Genomic DNA, 17,868 nt, shown 5'->3' with positions numbered 1-17,868 from the left:
GAAGGCCCTCTCCCACATCCCACCATAATGTATGTCTCATACTGCTGGGATGCAGAGGAGGGCCCCTCCAACAGATCTCAGTTCTCAGGCAGGCATATATAGGGACAGGCATTCCCGCAAATATTGAGGTCCCAAGCCGATTAGGGCTTTAAATGTCATCACCAAAACCTTGAATTCCGACTGGAAGCATATTGGCAGCTAGTGCAATCCCTTTCAAACTGGTGTTATATGGTTTTTATGAGGTGTACTGGTCAGCAGTCTAGCTCCTGCATTTTACAGTAGCTGCAACTTCCGAGTTGTCTTCAAGGGCAGCCCCACATAAAGTGCATTGCAATAGTCTAATCGGGAAGTTACCAGCACATATACTACTGTAACTAGGTTATCCCTGTCCAGGAAAGGCCATAGCTGGCAGATCAGCCGAAGCTGGCCCCAGTACTCTGGGCCATGGAGTCCATCTGGGGCTCCAGTGACAGGGATGGATCTAGGAGTACTCCAAGCTATGCACCCGCTTCTTCAGGGGGAGCGCAACCCCATGCAGGACAGGTCACTTACCCAATTCCCAGACTCAGGAACCACCAATCCACAGAGCTTCCGTCTTGTCAGGATTTAGCTTCAGTTTAGTGGCCCTCATCCAGCCCACCACAGCCTCCAGGCACTGGTCGAGCACCTTCACCGCCTCAGCCGACTCCGACAACAAGGAGAAATAGAGCTGAGTATAATCAGCATACTGGTGACACCCCACCCCAAATGACCTCTCCCAACGACTTCATATAGATGTTGAACAGCATGGGGGATAGACTAGAACCCTGTGGCACCCCACAACTTAATAGCCATGGGGTAGAACAGGAATCCCCCAATACCACTCTCTGGAATTGGCCCTGCAGTAGGAGCAGAACCACCATAGCACAGCGCCCCCAACTCTCATCCTGCAGAGCCGATCTAGTAAGACACCATGATCAAAGATATCAAAATATTCTGCATAACCATTATGATGTAGTTGTTTTAATTTTAAAAATTAATTACATTTTTAATTAGTTTTCATTTAATTTAATGTTTTCCTCAAGGTAACACATTTTAAGTTAAAATTATCATGCACCCAATTATTAATATAAATTGCAGTTGAAGGAAGAGAAGCCTGTAACTGACTGACCTAAACAGAAGTTAACATTATAAATATGTCAACAAAGCAGAATGTATTATGTTACAGCTACAATAATGTAATCCCTAATGATCTGTTATGGAAACAACAGAACTGCTTCCAAAGCAATAGTACAGAATAAGAAATGCTTTTCAATAGTTCATTTCAGATAAGACAGTAAACCTAAAGGAGTATGACATTATAAAAAGAGCTTATCAGCCATTTGTACTTTCTTCACAAAGTATGGAGAATGTGTGTGCCACTTAGACTAAGTTAAAGTCTACATCCTGGTGTGTCAACTTCATTAAAGTTAAGTACTAATATCATCACCTATTATCATAGAATGGATGGGATACATAAAGAAATAAATGTATTTTTTTGGACAAGCTAGTTGGTTGTTGTAGCCTGAAACAGGTTTTTTTTTTCATTTAAAAACACCTTTGTTTAACAGCATAATCCTACAATCTATGGGGTGCAATATATACAACTGGATTCAGAGCTCCTAGCTCTTGTTCTTTTGCTTTAGCGCTGGCCCTGGGCCAAAGCTGCTGCAGCTAATTCCACTGATGTTTCAGTATGTGGAATAAACCTTACAGCACAGGGACACTATCTAAAAGGCAGCATTTTTACATTGTGAAAGAATATCAGACTAGAAAAAAGCTATCATAAACTTCTTGCACCTTATCCTACAGCCAACAGAGTGGGGTCACAGCTGCTGTTGCAATTTTGCATTGATAGGTGCTGTACCTAAGATATTTCTCCTTGCTTTTAGAAGTAAATAGATATGAGTTGTCCAGCTCCACTGTGTTTATTTCAAACAAGGTAACATGACAGGCTGACCCATCTCTTGTAGCAGTTCAGTGTGGACATAGAGAATACCCACAAGCAGGGAGAATAGGAAGGTGCCTCAGAGGTAGACATCACCTTGGCAGAGATGATGGGTAACTGAAAACTCTCGGGACTGTTGGTTCTAGAGTGGGGATGTTGTTCAAGCGGTGAAGCTAGGTGCATCTAGCAGAGCTCTGAGTGGCTTATATGGTGAACCTGATTCAGACCCATCTGTCCCCACAAGGGGAGTGAGCTACCACCCTTTGGTGCGTTGGCTGTGTTTGTGGTGCTGGGGGTCAATGCAGCTGTTACTGATGCCGCTGCTCCTGTAGACTTGGATCATGTTGGCATGTCAATCCCTTCCCACACTGGTCTTAGTTTGCTTCAGTTCATTCTCACCATGTTCGTTCAAGTATACGTAGTTGTATTCCATTGGTTGGTGTCTGCCTCTACTTTCACTTGACTATTCATAAGGGATAAACCAGGCTACCCATTTACAACTACAGATGTATCAGATGAAGTATACATTTCAGCAGTAACTTTTTTAAAAAGTTACTTTAAATATGAAGATTGCTCTTCCTTTAGCCCCTTATTTTCAACATAGTGAACAGAACCAGTATGGGGGTTGTGCAGAACATTGGACTTAACTGGGGGGTGGGGGGATCCAGGCCAAATCACTGCACAACCATTGAGATTACCAAGTAACCTTGCAACAATCACTCTGTTCCAGCCTAGCCCGGAGGCCTGTTGCAAGGGTTAAAATGTAGGTAGGGGAAGACAGTCAGTCTAGGAAAAGCTGTAACACATGATAGGTCTAAAAACAGTTCATTTTCACAACAGAGTATTCTCAAAAGAAAACAGCTTTTGTTTCTGGTGTGCACATGCTTTAAAATATTCTCTGTATGAAAACTCTCAAAGCACTTGTTTTTAAGTTCTGTCCTAAAATGTTCTACTTGGATTGCGCCAGTGCAGTAAGATGGATTGCCGGCATTACAGTGGAACTGCCACTCTGTTTCATCTTTGCAAAACAGATACACACACACAAATTTGTAGAAAGCAAGCCAGCAAGCCAGCCAGCCAGCCAGCCAGCCAGCCATGTTTGGATTCTGTAAGTATTCTATGGGGTCTGATAAAAGTGCGAAATGGTAGAAAGCTAGCTCGGCAGCAGCACATGTGAAAGGAATCTCAGTGTCTTAGTTGATCATAAGTGGAACATGAGCCAACACTGCAATGCAGCTACTTAAAAAGCTAATGCAATCATTGGCTGCATAAACAGAAACACAGAATCCACATAGAAGTAATAGTTTCACTCTGTTGTGCACTGGTCACACCACATTTGGAGTACTGTGTCCAGTTCTGGGCACTACATTTTAAGAAGGACATCAACGAACTGGAGAAGACTGCAACTAGGATGGTGAGGGGTTTGGAAACAAAGCCTAATGAGAAATGGATAAAGACCTGGGTATGCTAGGCTTGGAGAAGAGCAGATCAAGGGCAGATATAATAGCTTTCTTCAAATACATGGAGTGCTCTCATGAAGAAGATGGGCCAGGCTTGCTCTCTATTGTTCCAGAGGGCAGGACTAGAACCAGTGGGTGGAAATTATAGGGAAGCATATTCAGGTAAACATTAGGAGAAACTCCCTAATACCAAGAGTTCTGTGAGAGTGAAATAGACCTTAGGAGATCATGGGCTCTCCTTCATGGGAGGTGTTTGAGCAGAGGCAAGACAGCCACCTAACAGGGATGTTACAACTGTATCCTGCACTGCTGATCCTGTACTGAGCTGGGGTTGTCCTGCATGACCTCCAAGGTCCCTTCCAACTCTATGATTTTATCAGCATCTACCCAGAACAGAGCACCATGATATCTTATGGATTTTTGTCTAGATCTTCTCATAATTGAACTCAGTGCACTTACTTTCTTCTTGCACATCACAAATCAAGTGAGGTTTGGATTGGAACACCTATTTTGGATACACTCATGATAATTGAACAGTACTGTCAAAAAGCATTTTCGGAATTACACACAGGCTTAATCACATCTCTCCGTGATTTAAACATTTGTACTTATTACTGCAGCAAGAGAAAGCAACCATTTCAATCCAAAGGCTTACATATTTTAGGATTTATAATTAAGATGCAAGGATTCTTGTAAAAAACATTTGAAAAAGAACTGTATCTATTACAGCTCTAAAGGCTATAAAATTTCATATGTATCTACACACACACACACATATACTTATTGGACAAGGCAAAGAGGTGTCTCTTACTATGGTGCTTAAATTTCAATGTTTTGTTATTTATAAAGAATTCCTTACATCTTTAAACCAGATTTAAACCTCATTCTTACATTTACTATATTATTCAAATCAAAAGTGCAGTTTCAGCAGCTTACCAGTTGCAGTGAGCAAGAATTTTATTGTCAGACTTGCTCATTAGAATAGGAATCATTTTGGTCTTCAGGTAAAAGACCCACATCACAAGAGGTGTATATTCTGGAGGTGTATATTCATTCCTATCAATTCTTTCTGACTGGTGAAAGAAACAAAAACAAGTGGGCAAAACACAACAAATCTATACATCTCTGATGTGGCTTCGTATTTGGAAATTTTAAAACAGAATATAAACATTATATTAAAGTTCTTGTCAAAAGTATTGTTTTCCCCTTGATTTGTATACACATGAACAGAGTAGCTTTCTTTAATTAGGGGGAAATTTAATCAAGCATAGATCTTTCTCCTGTTGGAAGACACCAAACTGGGGAAGGCTCTTATGTCCTGCTTGATTATTCTTTCAAGTAAACTACAGTATGAAGGCCTGTCCTTACTTACAACGCATAATCTGAAACAACTACTTAGCAAGAGTAACAGACACTATTTGAATATCCCAGGGCAGTCCTCACTTTAGAATTGCAAAACTTAAACAAATGTGTTTTAGATGACAATTGGGCCAAGAGACTTCAGAAGTGGAATTCATTAACAAATCAGATAGCATTTCTCAGAATTAGCACAGCGATCTCACTACAGAAAGTGTATTATCTCCCATATGGTTGTGTATCATGTACTCACAAATAAATATGCCTTGTGCTCCACAGTTATGTTTAGTTGTTATCTTGTTAACTTGGTCTTCATAAGTATATGGATATATGGCGGGTGGTGGTGGTATGTGAGTATAGCCATGTGAAGAGGCCATATGTATGGCCAAGCCCATGAGGGTGAGAGTGGGCCCAGGTGACATAACTCCCTCACATGTATGAATCCGCAATACTTTACTGCCTTCTAAATCCATTACATAGCATGTAATGAAGCAGGCCAGAGTCCCCAAATACCAAAACATGGTATGTTTAATACACCTACATACCGAACTGCTGTTAAATGGGAATTACTCCCAAGTAATTGTGTTTACTAGGATGCATAATGGGTAGTGTAGAAATCAGGTAAGAACTATGGTTCTGTACCTGTACTTCTGTTTAGTAATAAAGATGTTCCATTTTCTGTGGTTTATTGAATATTTAGTGCAAAAGGGCAAAAGTATAAATGCAGAAGTGCTTGTTTTACTTTTTCAAGGCAGAGAGAGATATGCAATTACAAGTTATAGAAAGAAGCAACTAAGAAGCAAAACCAACTGAGTTCAAGCTTGGCAGCAGTGACACGGTTGCCACTTCCACATGCCCAGGTTCCACATTGTACTGTTAATGTCTGTATACAGGAGCTACATGGGACAGGGAATGATAGTATCACTCCCACATCAGCACCACTTGTTTCTGAGGGCTGGTAGAGCTGGCCTAGGAAGTAACCAAATTGTCAGGGTGGAAACTGAGTCCATAGAGCAGTTCTGATTCTGAGGAAGAACAGCAATCTGTGGGAGAGGAGCTCGCTCATCTCTCACAAGCACAGTAGCTGACAGAGATTCCTCGTGCCAGCATTCCTGAGATAGTGACCCTGGCAGCGAGAGAGCGCTGGATGGGGGCTTGCTGGACTCTCAGCGCAGACACAGGGAGCGGTGACAGATGGAGGGCGCTGAAAGGAGGTGCTCTGCTCGTTTGGCGCTAAAACAACGGTCACATCCCGAGGACCCAAGGGAAAGAGGGAGGATCTCTCCCTAGCCCATAAGTTCAGAATCTTCCCACGCTTCTCCTTCAAACAGGGACCAACTGCCTTACCTGGAGCTTAGGCTACTCTGTATCTACCCCAGTGCAGTTCCTTGCTTAGTCGCTAGTGATTAGTATCTGTAAGAGTCATTAAGTAATAAAGGAATAAAGCCTTGGAAAGAATCCTCATCGTCTGTGTCCTGAGTTGGCTATTGGAGGGGACTGTAAGAGGCAGCTAGGGCACTCCTGACACAAATAATCTATCCAACCCAGGTACTGTCACTAATAATGGCCCCCTTTTAGGTGAAAGGGTTCCTGAGGTTTAAATGGAAGAATGTTACCAAATGCAACATGAAGAGTTACCAGAAGAAAAACCTGAGGCAAAGCTCATATAATCCAGGAATGTTGCCAGCACATCAAGTAGTGGTCAAAACTACTCAAAGGTGATGTCCTTTAGCATCAAGAAAAGGAATTTCCAAATAAATGGAAAATAAGCCCAATACATATACAACCAAGACACAGTCAACAGACATGTTTTTCTACATTCATTTGAGAGAAAAAATATATAAGATACACTGAAATAAGTAAAACTCTGAGGAAGACATGAACATCAGAGAAGCAGCTGCACACAGCACATGTCCTGCTTCTGAGTATATGACCTAGCTGCCCACTGGGTTCCATTGTTCCAACTTTGGTAACTATCTGAGTGAATGTGGAAACTGTGAATGAATTGAACTTAACTGCATTTTATCTAAAGTTGCTCTAAAAACTGCACTTAGGTTGTGAATCTCAGTCTGCATCTCACCCTGTAAACTCAGCTATTTGTAACAGTATTGCCTGTCCAAGTAACACAGAAGAGATACCACACCCCAACAACATATGAATTGGACTTGTCTTTTGTCTAAATGAACTTTTTGCTGCTACAGCAGGGGTGGGCAACCTATAACCTTCCAGAAGTTGTCAGACAACTCCCATCATCCCTGAACATTGGTCTTGTTGGCTGGGGCAGATGGATGTTATAGTCCAATGACATCTGGAGAGCTGCAGGATGCCCACCACTGTGCTACAGACTAGTAGGATTATATTTCTAGAATGTGTCTCTGCGAGTGTTGGTTTGGCTTTGCAAAAAACTCCTCTATCATTTGTGATTTCTCTTTGCCTTCCTCTCACGGTTTTTTTTTTCTTTTATTCTCCTCTTTTTCCTGGGGGATATCCCCCTCACATCAAGTGCTGTCATCCAGACATGGCAGTCAGAGAAGGGGCACGAACATGAGTTCTGCTGTTATTGTAGGAGCTTTTGTTTTGTACAAACATTTGTGAAAATGGTGATTTAAAAAATAATTTGTGATAAATACGTGGCCAAGTAAAACATCCTGAATAGAACAATTGGAATTTGACAGCACTGGTGATTCCTCAACCTTTAAGTATACTGGAACATAAAGGACTGATGACCCAATATCCAATCATTGCCTGACAACATATCTACAAGTCCATAATACATCTTTCGGAGAGGAGCAACAATTCTGAGAGTGGCAATTGGGGTGAATGAGAACAGGGTTAGCTTTGCACATACACAGACCTGTTTCTCCCAGTTCTTCAGCCTTTTTCTTCTGGTAACTCTTCACACTGCATTTGGTAATGTTTGGTATCTGGCATAAAGGCAACTGCCAGAGAGGTTCATACTGGAAGCTTAATACCCTGTTCCAATCAATGTAGAGTTAAACATTCCCAAGTCCATTGAAGCATGGACTTAGGTGCATCTAACTTTACATAGTGTCACGCTGCATGGAGCTTAGTAATAGACGCAGTTGGCTAGTTAGAAGTAATTAAGGGCACAATCCTATGCATGTTAAGACAGAAGTCCTACAACTTCCAGCATGCCCCAGCCAGGATGGCTGGCCAGGACATGCTGGGAGTTTAGACAGAAAAAAGTCCTACATTCATCGGATTGCACCCTAAATGGATATTTAAAATCATATAGATGTAATTTAAGCTTTACATAGAAGATAAAATCGTTGGCATCCTAATACCAAACTCTGCATTTGTGATGCCACCTTAATTCCAAACCATAAACAAGCATGACTCATTGTTCGCTACACTCCTGTCAAAATTGATTAGTTGTAAAGCTGAAACAGGAGACCCATAAAATAATTTAACTTGGTTGGAAGGAATACTGAAGAGTGTCAACCTCAAAAGTGTTTTAGGTGGCTTATAACTGGATTTGGTTTAGCAGTTTATGCAGAAAATCTAGAGGAAAATATTCCCTGAATTTGAATACATCATATTACATTGACGGGTTCTTACGTATCATTTTGGAAATCATAGGTTTTTAATTTTGCAGCTGTTACAATCTCATTACTCAATAGACCACAACTGAATTCTTTTATATAAGTAATCATTTGCATAATCTTGGTTGTAACAAACTGAAAAAGACCAAAATCATTTGCAACTTTTTTTTATCTATAATTTTTTGAACTATGAGAATAGCAGTAATCTGATTTGTACATGAGTTCTAAAATGCCACTAATACGACAATTGCCTCATCTAGCCTCTTCGAGATAATGTCCCACTGAAGTCTATGAAGATACAGATCAATTCATTTACACAAACATTTACATGTTGGATATCCACATGGATAGCTCTTTGTATGAAGGTGCTTCCTATGCAGTTTAACAGATTTCAACCACATGATCACAATGTGGTTGAAATCTGGGTGATAAAAAGGGGACTTACAACTGCAGTTAGAATTGAATTATTTGTTCAGGAAGCCTTTAGTATAGCTTCTTACACAGGGCAGCACCAAATGATTAGTTAGTGACTGCTAGGGTTGCCAGATTTTCAACCCATCCCTACTCCTGTGCCTTTAACAGCAGCATTAAGCACAGGCTTTAGTGTTATTTATCTCAACAGCATGAAACTTCAACCTACATACTGAACTGCTGTTAAATAGGAATTAGTCCCTAGTAATTATGTTTGAGAGAGGCAGCCAATGGGAAAGACGATGCATAATGGAAAGAGGATGCATAATGGATGCAGGTAGGAACCATAAGAATTATGGTTACCTGATTTCTACACTATGTTTGGAAGCAAGCAAAGAGAACAGTGATTTTCTCCTGCTGAGCTACTGTACTTCTGTTTAGTAATAGATATTCCATTTTCTGTGGTGTATTGGATATTTAGTGCAAAAGGGCAAAAGTATAAATGCGTAAGTGCTTGTTTTACTTTTCCAAGGCAAAGACAGAGATATGCAGTTACAAGTTATAGAAAGAAGTGACTAAGAAGAAAAACCAGTGTTCAAGTTAGCTGTTGAAGTATTTAGGGCACTTTCTGGTGTCTTCTGAAGAAAAATGCAACTTGGCCACCTTCATCCAGTTGATAGAGTCTGATGTGTTGAAGTGTATGTAGATGGAAATCATCACCTCTTTCAGACATCCATCTCACAAGACCATAAATAAATATATAAAGCATTCAATATTGTTCCAGTATATTTGTTTATTTATACACACAGAGTCCACAAAATAAATAAATACAAATATTTAAGGTAGAGAACATTGATTCTTTGAAAGTAAAATACCACTGCATTAATAGTTAAGAAAAATTATGTTGGCCTGATTTCTATAAATGAACTTCAGAAAAGAAATATTACCTACTAACAGCAGAGGGAGATGTAAGCAAATTGGCTTTGAATCAGAATTTAACTGTATTTGTAATTGCTTTCTAAGTCAACACCATAATAAACACTAAAGATGCATCATTTGTTTACAACACTGGTTATTTTTCTGGTTAGTTTAAAAGGTTTATCTGGTCTCCTCTTTGTATCCTAATTCAACACCAATTATTTATTTTGACCACTTTCTATTTTCCTTATGTCCAAAAGGAAAGAGATAATTGAATTTGAAGAAGCACTGAAGTTTTGCTAAATTGATTAGCTAAACTTGAGCAATATAAAATGAACTCTCCCTCAGAAATCCAAAGTGCTTTTTTATTTATACCATGGAGAAAGAAAACAAGAGTGATAATAATTTGTTAAATGGGTTTGTTGAGCTCTGTTAAGAAAATAAGCTGCAAAGAAAATACAAAGTGAACAAACAAGCATGAGAACTGTTTACAAAGCAGCATATCTACTGGTGCAGAAAAACATCAAAGACGTCCAAAGGCAACTGTTCAACTGCACACCAAAAAAAAAAAAAAGATCAAGCAGAAAGCACAATATCCATTCCTGGTTCTGATTTTTATACCCAAAAATGGTTTCACTGCCTGTGCTATGCAGATATTAGATCATTTTGATTGCATTTTTTAAAAAGGAGCTGGCTCACTTTGTGACAATACAGCCAATCTAATACTTTGTTTTTCCAGAATATGTAAGTTTATTCAAGTGTATTTTGCCTTTCGATGAAGTTTATTATACTATTATGTAATAGAAAACAAATCATGCAAGTTATCTGTTGCTAGAATACTTACATTTCAATTAACCTTGTAAAACCTAATAAAACCCTTTGTACTTGGTTACTTTTGTCATTTATTGTTAAAGAGAAATATACTTTTAAGCAGATTTCTATTCTCAGTCGGAGCTTAACATGTCTTTGAACATATTTAATGTTTTCTAGGTGATCTATCCTTTTAATATTTCCATATATATCAAAAAGAAAATCGGAGAATAGATTTCCAGCTCTCATTAGCCAAGTCTTATGAATCAAAGATCTGCCCTACCTTCTAAAGGTATGTGTGCAACCATACTTTACATTCTGATAAGTAATACGGTAAGAACCTGTAAATTCTAGTACATCAAAGCCTAAATCAGGCACTTCAAACACACACACACACACACATAATATCTGGATAAAGTAAACCCAGTGACAGAGCTGAATTCATTACAAAGCTGTAATCTGAATGTACAATGCCTCCAAAGTTTGGTTGATTTTGAAAAATTACCAGAAAACATCAAATGGAACGTATTAAAAAACCCCAACAGTAACCAGCATATAACCATACACTGACACACAAACATTTATTTTGTTTCTGCCAATTTATCAATCCCATCTGGCTCTCAAACAACATTGAAAGTTGTCACTCCCCCCATCCCCTTTGTGTCACTAAAATCACAAAAATATTTCAGATATCATTGACCTTGATAAAAATAAATTATGGGAGTATTTTTCAAACTCCAGGCTTTTTGTAATTCTGACTTCTCTTGAGAATGAGTTCTTCATGCCAATTGTTTCTGGATGTTTACAAGATCTCTGCACAGTTATCAGTTGGTTTTAGCAGTTGGAATCCAGAAGCTTCTTGACCACCAATGGAGAGGAATTGTCGTTTTACAAACATATTTGATGTGTGTGTGTGTACCCGTGTGTGTGTGTGTGTGTGTGTGAGAGAGAGAGAGAGAGGGGGGGGGTACTGAATGCCATTTCTGACAATACCTGGTGGGTTACCTTCCTGAACTAGTTTTTAAGATGGATGAAGTACAAGGCACAACAGCAACAGCATTCATGGAAGAAACATCCTGCATGCTTCTCCACAGAGTCTAATAAAAACAGCAACACCAATAAAAGTTCAGAAAGGCTGAGCACTTGAAACCAAGTTTTGTTTGGTGCTGGAATATGGGTTTGTGTGGCAACTATTAAGAATATGAACAGAATATAATAATGCCTTATTTCAGGGAAATCTTAAGACTATAAAAAGTGCTTTACTAATAGAAGTGCCACACACCCAGAATGGTCCTTACCAACAAACAAAGTAAGAATTCCACCAAGGATTAAATATCTAAGACTATTTGTTTCCAGGGGGAAGCCTTTAAAATTATGTAGAAACAGGTAACTAGAAGCAGAATCTGGTAACTTTATCAAAGGGTCATGCACACATAGTTGGGTGCTATTTTACCACAGTATCTGGCATAAAAGAAACTGTACCCTCAAAGCAGACGCAATGCTGCCCATTCTTTCCCCCTTACACTCTGTGCTGCCTACCTTGACAGAGTTCCACAACCAGCTATGTAGAGTACTGGGGAATGGTCGTGGACTGTGCCTAGATTCTGTGTGGTTTGCAGGGAATGGGTGCCCTAAATCAGAGCATTAACTACCCCCCTCAAACACCACCCCGACTTTACACCGTCAGCTACTGTTGCCGCCGCCGCCACCTGGAAGCTCAATTCTAACGCACAAACCACCTCTCCTTCCTCCCAAACACACTTACTCTTGGCCCAAAATGTGTCTGCAAAGAGACTTTTCCCCTACAAAACAAGCCAGAACCTCCCCCCAAAGCAGGGGCTTACACTCCGCCAAGTCTGCTCGCATCCCAAGAATGCCAGCGGTATAAACAGAAGCCAGGCCCGACGGAGGGGCTGCCTGAAGGAGAGCCGCCGCCACATCCTCTTCTTCTCTCTCCCCCCCCCCCCCGGAAGCACGCAAGCAAGCAAGCAAGCAACCGCGCAAGGCGCCTCGGCGAAGAAAAGTTAACTCGCGGCAGAAGGACGTGCCGCCCTCCCCGCTTTGCTTGCCCTCAGGTGCCTCTTTCACGACAGACACTCCCCCGTTTGCTGGGCAAGCCCGCGAACGCCCCTCCCCGCCCTGCTCTCCCGCCTCCCGGAGCTGAAGGAGGGCTCGGTGCAAGCAAGCGGAGCGCGGCACCTGAGGGAGTGGGGGAAGGGCAGGCGGGGGGGGGGCGCTCAACCAGCCCTTCCCTGCTGCGGCGCCACGAAAGCCCCCAGCGCCGTGCCCCCCGCGCGCGCGCTCGCTCGCTCGCTCACCTCTCTCCTGCTCGGCTTGCAGGCAGACGGGGATGTTCTTCTTCCAGCCCGGCATGGCTCCTTCAGGGCTGCGGCGGCGGCGGCGGCTGCGGCAGTAGTAACAGCAGCGGGGCGCACATTGCAGTCCAAGGCGGCGGCACCTCCTATTCCCTCAGCTGCCCGCCTGGGGAAACGCGGTGGCGGCTCCTCAGGGCAGCCGCCGCTGGAAAGGGACGGAGGCGATGCCGCTGCCGTTTGATACGGCTAACGCAGCTGCCTTGGTTCAGGGAAGGCGTTGCGAGGGAGGGAGGGCGAGGCGGCGGCGGCACCGTTCGCTCCTGCGGGAGGAGGGGGCCTCCCCGGTTCAGCTGGGGACATACGCGCGCGGAGAGGGGTGAGTGGAGCGGAGGGGGGCGTCGCTCGCCTCGCCGCCGCCAGCAGGTGGGGGTGCTGGACTTGCCGGCTGCACAATGGAAGGGAGGGACGGAGAGCGAGCGGCGGCGCCGAGCTGGGCTCCTTTCCCTGGGGCTCCCTAAGTCTCCCAGCAGGGCGGGGGAAGGGGAAGTGTGAGGGCCGGGCAGCTCGCGCGCACTCCCCTGAGAAGAGCGTGGCGGCCGGGGCCGTGGGCGGCAGGCAGACCCTGACTGAGGAGGAATGTGAGGCGAGGCTCCCGCTCTACACACACACACACACACACACACACAGCCAGGAGCGAGGTCGACGACGCTCAGGTAGCAAAGGGCATCCAAAACCTGCACCCACCACGCACCTTGGCCACACTCCAGGTCTCGTGTAAACACTAACGAGCCAAAGGAGTGGTGGGCGAGCTCTCAACTTCTTTCCACTGACACGGTTCTTCCTCCCCCGCCCCCTCTTTAAAAGGACGCCTCGATCGCCACCCCCAGTCTCATTAAACGTAATCCTAAAGAAGTGCATTTGCAGCGCGATCCATGTTTACTCGAAAGTAGTTCAAGGAGATATTCGTTCCTGAGTAGATGTGTGCATAGGATTGCAGGTTTGGTGGAGCTGCTGCCGCCTAGTAGGATCAAAGGTTCCCACGGAGCCAATCCTGCAAGATAATCTACAGAAAGGCTACAGGATTTGTGCGCCTCGGGTCACACTCGCTTTCCCCCCTAAACTGTCTTCCTTTTTAGCATATTTTGACCTTTAGCTGAAAGGGGAAGCGAAACAAAATATCCAGACGATGGGTCATGGTTGTGGGGGGCCCTCCCCGCCCCTCATTTGTTTGCTAAAAATTAGTCATAATATATCTTGGAGGCATAGTAGGATATTTTTGTTAAATGTCATCCTGGAGAAAATTCTATCTGTGTTTTGCATGCCTGGTATAATACAATTGTTTTTAAAGTATTTTGAGGAAATTTTGAAAACAGTGAAAAATTATTGAAGGCATGATGCCACAATCATAAAAATAAACACATACTCAGTAATTACATTTTGGTATAGTATAGTCATCCACCTCTGAAATCTGGCCACACAGAAAAGGCAGAGATCCACCACTGGGTCGACCTATTTATCTCTCCCAAATACTTGCTTTTATATTACAATTTCTTTACCCCCAAATACTGTTGCAGTTGTGAGTAACTAACACCCCACCCCCCATACACATACACAATGGTAGTCACAAGCAGCTTCCTATTTTTCTATGAAAAATTTTGGGACTTGAGGGAAAGGGTCTTCTAAAAGTATATTGTTATTGTTGCCCTCATCCTATGGATATTATTTGAACATTGTCAGTTTATTATTATTTATATAGTGCCATCAGTGCACATGGCATTGTACAGAATAAAACAACCAATCCCTACCCCAAAGGCTTCTAATATCTTCTAATTCTAATTAGAATTAGATTCTAATATCTTGGCATGGAACACTAACTTTCTGTGAGACAATACCATTGTCCATGTAGCATTTATCTCAGGACAACAAGGGATGCTAGGATGGTTGTTAAATTTCTACCTTCTCTCCACCCATACATCCATCATTATCATACATGATATTCATTCTGAGGCAACAATTGTCATGTCCATGTAGTATCTTATGTTTCCATCTTGTTTTAGAATACACACACAATCCTTCCAGGATTATGTTCAGGATATTGCAGAATCCCACAGGAGCCATAAAATCCCAGCTGTTCTTTTGAGTTTACTCCAGAGCTATAATATATATATATATATATATATATATGGTAATTACTTTTAAACACCAACTGATTTTTTTTTTATGAATGTGCACCTTGAATGTTAAGCACCTTATGGTGCCAATTTGGCATTTCGTAATACTACAAAGTCTTGGTGAAAAACCTTTTAAGGTCAATTATTGACTCTTATTAGTAAGTCTTGTTTATGGAATTGAGGCCAATAACCTGAAATTAGAGTACTTTAAACTGCAATCTTATATTCACTTATTTGGGAATAAATCCCATTTGAACTCAATGGTAGTTACTTCTGAGTAGCTATGCATAGGATTGTGCTGTTAGATGATTCTTGTCACTCAGATTAACAGCTAACTGGATTAACAAGCCCCTGTAATCAGGGCCAAGCCACCTGGTCATGTTTAGATGGCGAGAAGGGAATTAAGGGAATGTATCCCCTTGGGGAGGGATGTAGCTCAATGGTAGAGCACCTACTTTGCATGCACAAGGTCCCAGTTTCAACTGCTGGCATCCCCAGGAAAAACTCTTGCCCTAACTGGGGCAGCAACTGGGCAAGTCAGTGTCAACAATACTGAGCTAGATGGACCAATGCTCTTTCTCAGTATAAGGCAGCTTCCTATGTTCTTATGTTCCCTCTATATATGGTGTTCATATGACTGTTGTATAATGTACCCAAATCCCAGTATACCACATCCCTGCTATGCTTTTGAAAATGATCCAGCCAGCGGCAGAATAAAATTATGATCTGGGTGCCACTAATTACAGAGGAAAGGAAAGGTTCCTCCTGTGCAAGCACTGAGTCACTGCTGACTCCTAGAGGGTTGCCGCTGTTGCTGGCGTTTTCATGGCAGACTGTAGCGGGGTGGTTTGCCATTGCCTCCCCAAGTCATGACTACCTTTCCCCCAGCAAGCTGGGTACTCATTTACCAACCTCAGAAGGATGGAAGGGTGAGTCAACCTGAGCCGGCTACCCAAGAGCCGGCTACCCGAGAACCGGCTTCCGCTGGGATTGAACTCAGGTCGTGGGGAGAGTTTCAGTTGCAATACTGCCACCTACCACTCTGTGCCACCTTTTATTCAAGTTGGGATGTTTTTACGTTTTATTAAGAAAATGGTTTATTGACAAAACAGAATAAACTAACCATCATTCAATCTCTCTTCTCTCCCACTGTTTATACTATATCAATGTGTATCCTTTAGTAAACAACAAATTGAGAGACAGTGTGGTGTAGTGGCTAGAGTGCTGGACTGGGAGTCGGGAGATCCGGGTTCTAGTCCCCACTCGGCCATGGAAGCTCACTGGGTGACTTTCGGCCAGTCACAGACACTCAGCCCAACCTACCTCGCAGGGTTGTTGTTGTGAGGATAAAATGGAGGAAGGAGGAGGATCATGTACGCTGCCTTGAGTTCCTTGGAGGAAAAAAGGCAGGATATAAATGCAATAAATAAACAAACAAACAAACAAATTACAGATCTCATTTTATAACCATATATTCTCTTCTAAATATTGTGCTGAATATAGCTAGATTATGTACTAACCAAATATTCTATTTGTTGTTCAGTCGTTGTGAGAGTTTGTCCATCAGAAGCGTGTCTCAAAGTTTGCACGTTCATTCCGCTATAATAAATGGTTTATGGTCTTTTCAGTTCTGAGCAACCAGTATAAGTGCAATAACTAACACGTTGAATTATTTTGTTATAACTGCACAGTATATTTTCTTCTTCAGTGAAGACCAATGGCATTGTAAGAGGTTGAAATTCTAATCAGAATCCTGTTAAAACATGTATTGTTTGATTAATTTATTCCCCCAAATTCTGAACAACACTGCAATCAATGGGACTTCCTTCCATCAAACACGTAAGCATGTACCTAGTGCTCCACACAGCCTTCATCTTTTATTTTTTAAAATCTATTGTTTATAAATATTGCATCTGTTCTGGTGTAAGATACCACTTTAAAAAGCTCAGAGATCATGGAAGAAAATTGGCTCCAATTGGTAAACATAATTCATCCTGAATAGGTTGCCCTAGAGTGGTTTCCCATGTTATTATATATTTTCTTTTAGAAAGTTGAGTATGATTGAGCAGCAAATTATAAAGTGATGGAGTGCAACTTCTCATCAAACCACTGGAAGAATCAAGAAGTATTTCCACTCCAGTGAATGATCTGAGTTGTTCTTTTTTAAAAGATATTCAAACCAAAGCAACTTAACCTCTGGTTTTCCTGTTGTATCAGTAATAACAACATCTGATTATTACAGTATAAATCCTTGAAAGACTTGACATAGATACCCATAACAAGAAATATCTCCATTTGTACTCCTTATTAAGCAGCAGATTTTTTTAAAAAAAACATGTCCATGGAGAAATGCCTGGGGACATTTTCTTTATTTTCATTTCTAGAGGGGTAACCATGTTAGTCTGTTGTAGCAAACTGGCACTTTAAAAAGACTAACAAATCTATTGTGGCATAAGCTTTCATAGATTACAGCCCACTTTATCAGATACACACATGGGTGGGGGAAAGGGAATTGTAAATAGTGAGGTCAGAGGAAATTGAAATGCAAAAAGTAGACTGTTATTATTCCTTTATTGACAGTGGCCATTCACAAAACAGTTGTTGGGTGATAACAGAGGTAATTAGCACATGTATTGTGTGTATTTAAGCCGCCTTTGTCCCTATTCAAGCTACAGGAGATAGAATTGAATCTCTTGATGAATTGTAGTTCAGTTGTTTCCTGTTGAAATCTGTATTTGAAGTTTCTGAGTTCAAGAATGGCCATCTTAAGGTCAATGACGGAGTGACCTGGGAGGCTGAAGTGTTCCCCCTCTCTTATTATTTTTAATATTGCCATGTGGCCCATGTCTGAAATCAGATTTCTGTACATTTATTCTGGCCTGCTTGGGCATTGCTGGC

The 17,868-nt window shown here is 41.8% G+C and overlaps 1 protein-coding gene across 4 annotated transcripts in view; it reads right to left on the bottom strand.

The window, feature by feature from the left end:
* GRIP1 (glutamate receptor interacting protein 1) overlaps positions 1–13,075 on the bottom strand; it is a 492,217-nt gene extending 479,142 nt beyond the window's left edge. The window contains exon 1 of one of the 4 annotated variants that reach the window (XM_084810562.1): positions 12,803–13,075. In XM_084810562.1, the coding sequence (XP_084666688.1) occupies positions 12,803–12,857 (55 nt within the window). In that variant the 5' untranslated portion in view covers positions 12,858–13,075. Of the gene's footprint in view, positions 1–12,328; positions 12,433–12,802 lie in introns of those variants that run through there. The other 3 variants (XM_084810565.1, XM_084810561.1, XM_084810564.1) reach the window with 3 other exon arrangements.
* Between the last annotated feature and the right edge of the window lie 4,793 nt (positions 13,076–17,868).

The sequence above is a fragment of the Heloderma suspectum genome, chromosome 7, assembly GCF_057233095.1.
Source record: "Heloderma suspectum isolate Gila_16-S chromosome 7, 16-S_ref, whole genome shotgun sequence".
Taxonomy (NCBI): domain Eukaryota; kingdom Metazoa; phylum Chordata; class Lepidosauria; order Squamata; family Helodermatidae; genus Heloderma; species Heloderma suspectum.
The sequence above is the reverse complement of the archived record's forward strand: the minus strand, read 5'-3'. Positions and strand labels throughout refer to the sequence as shown.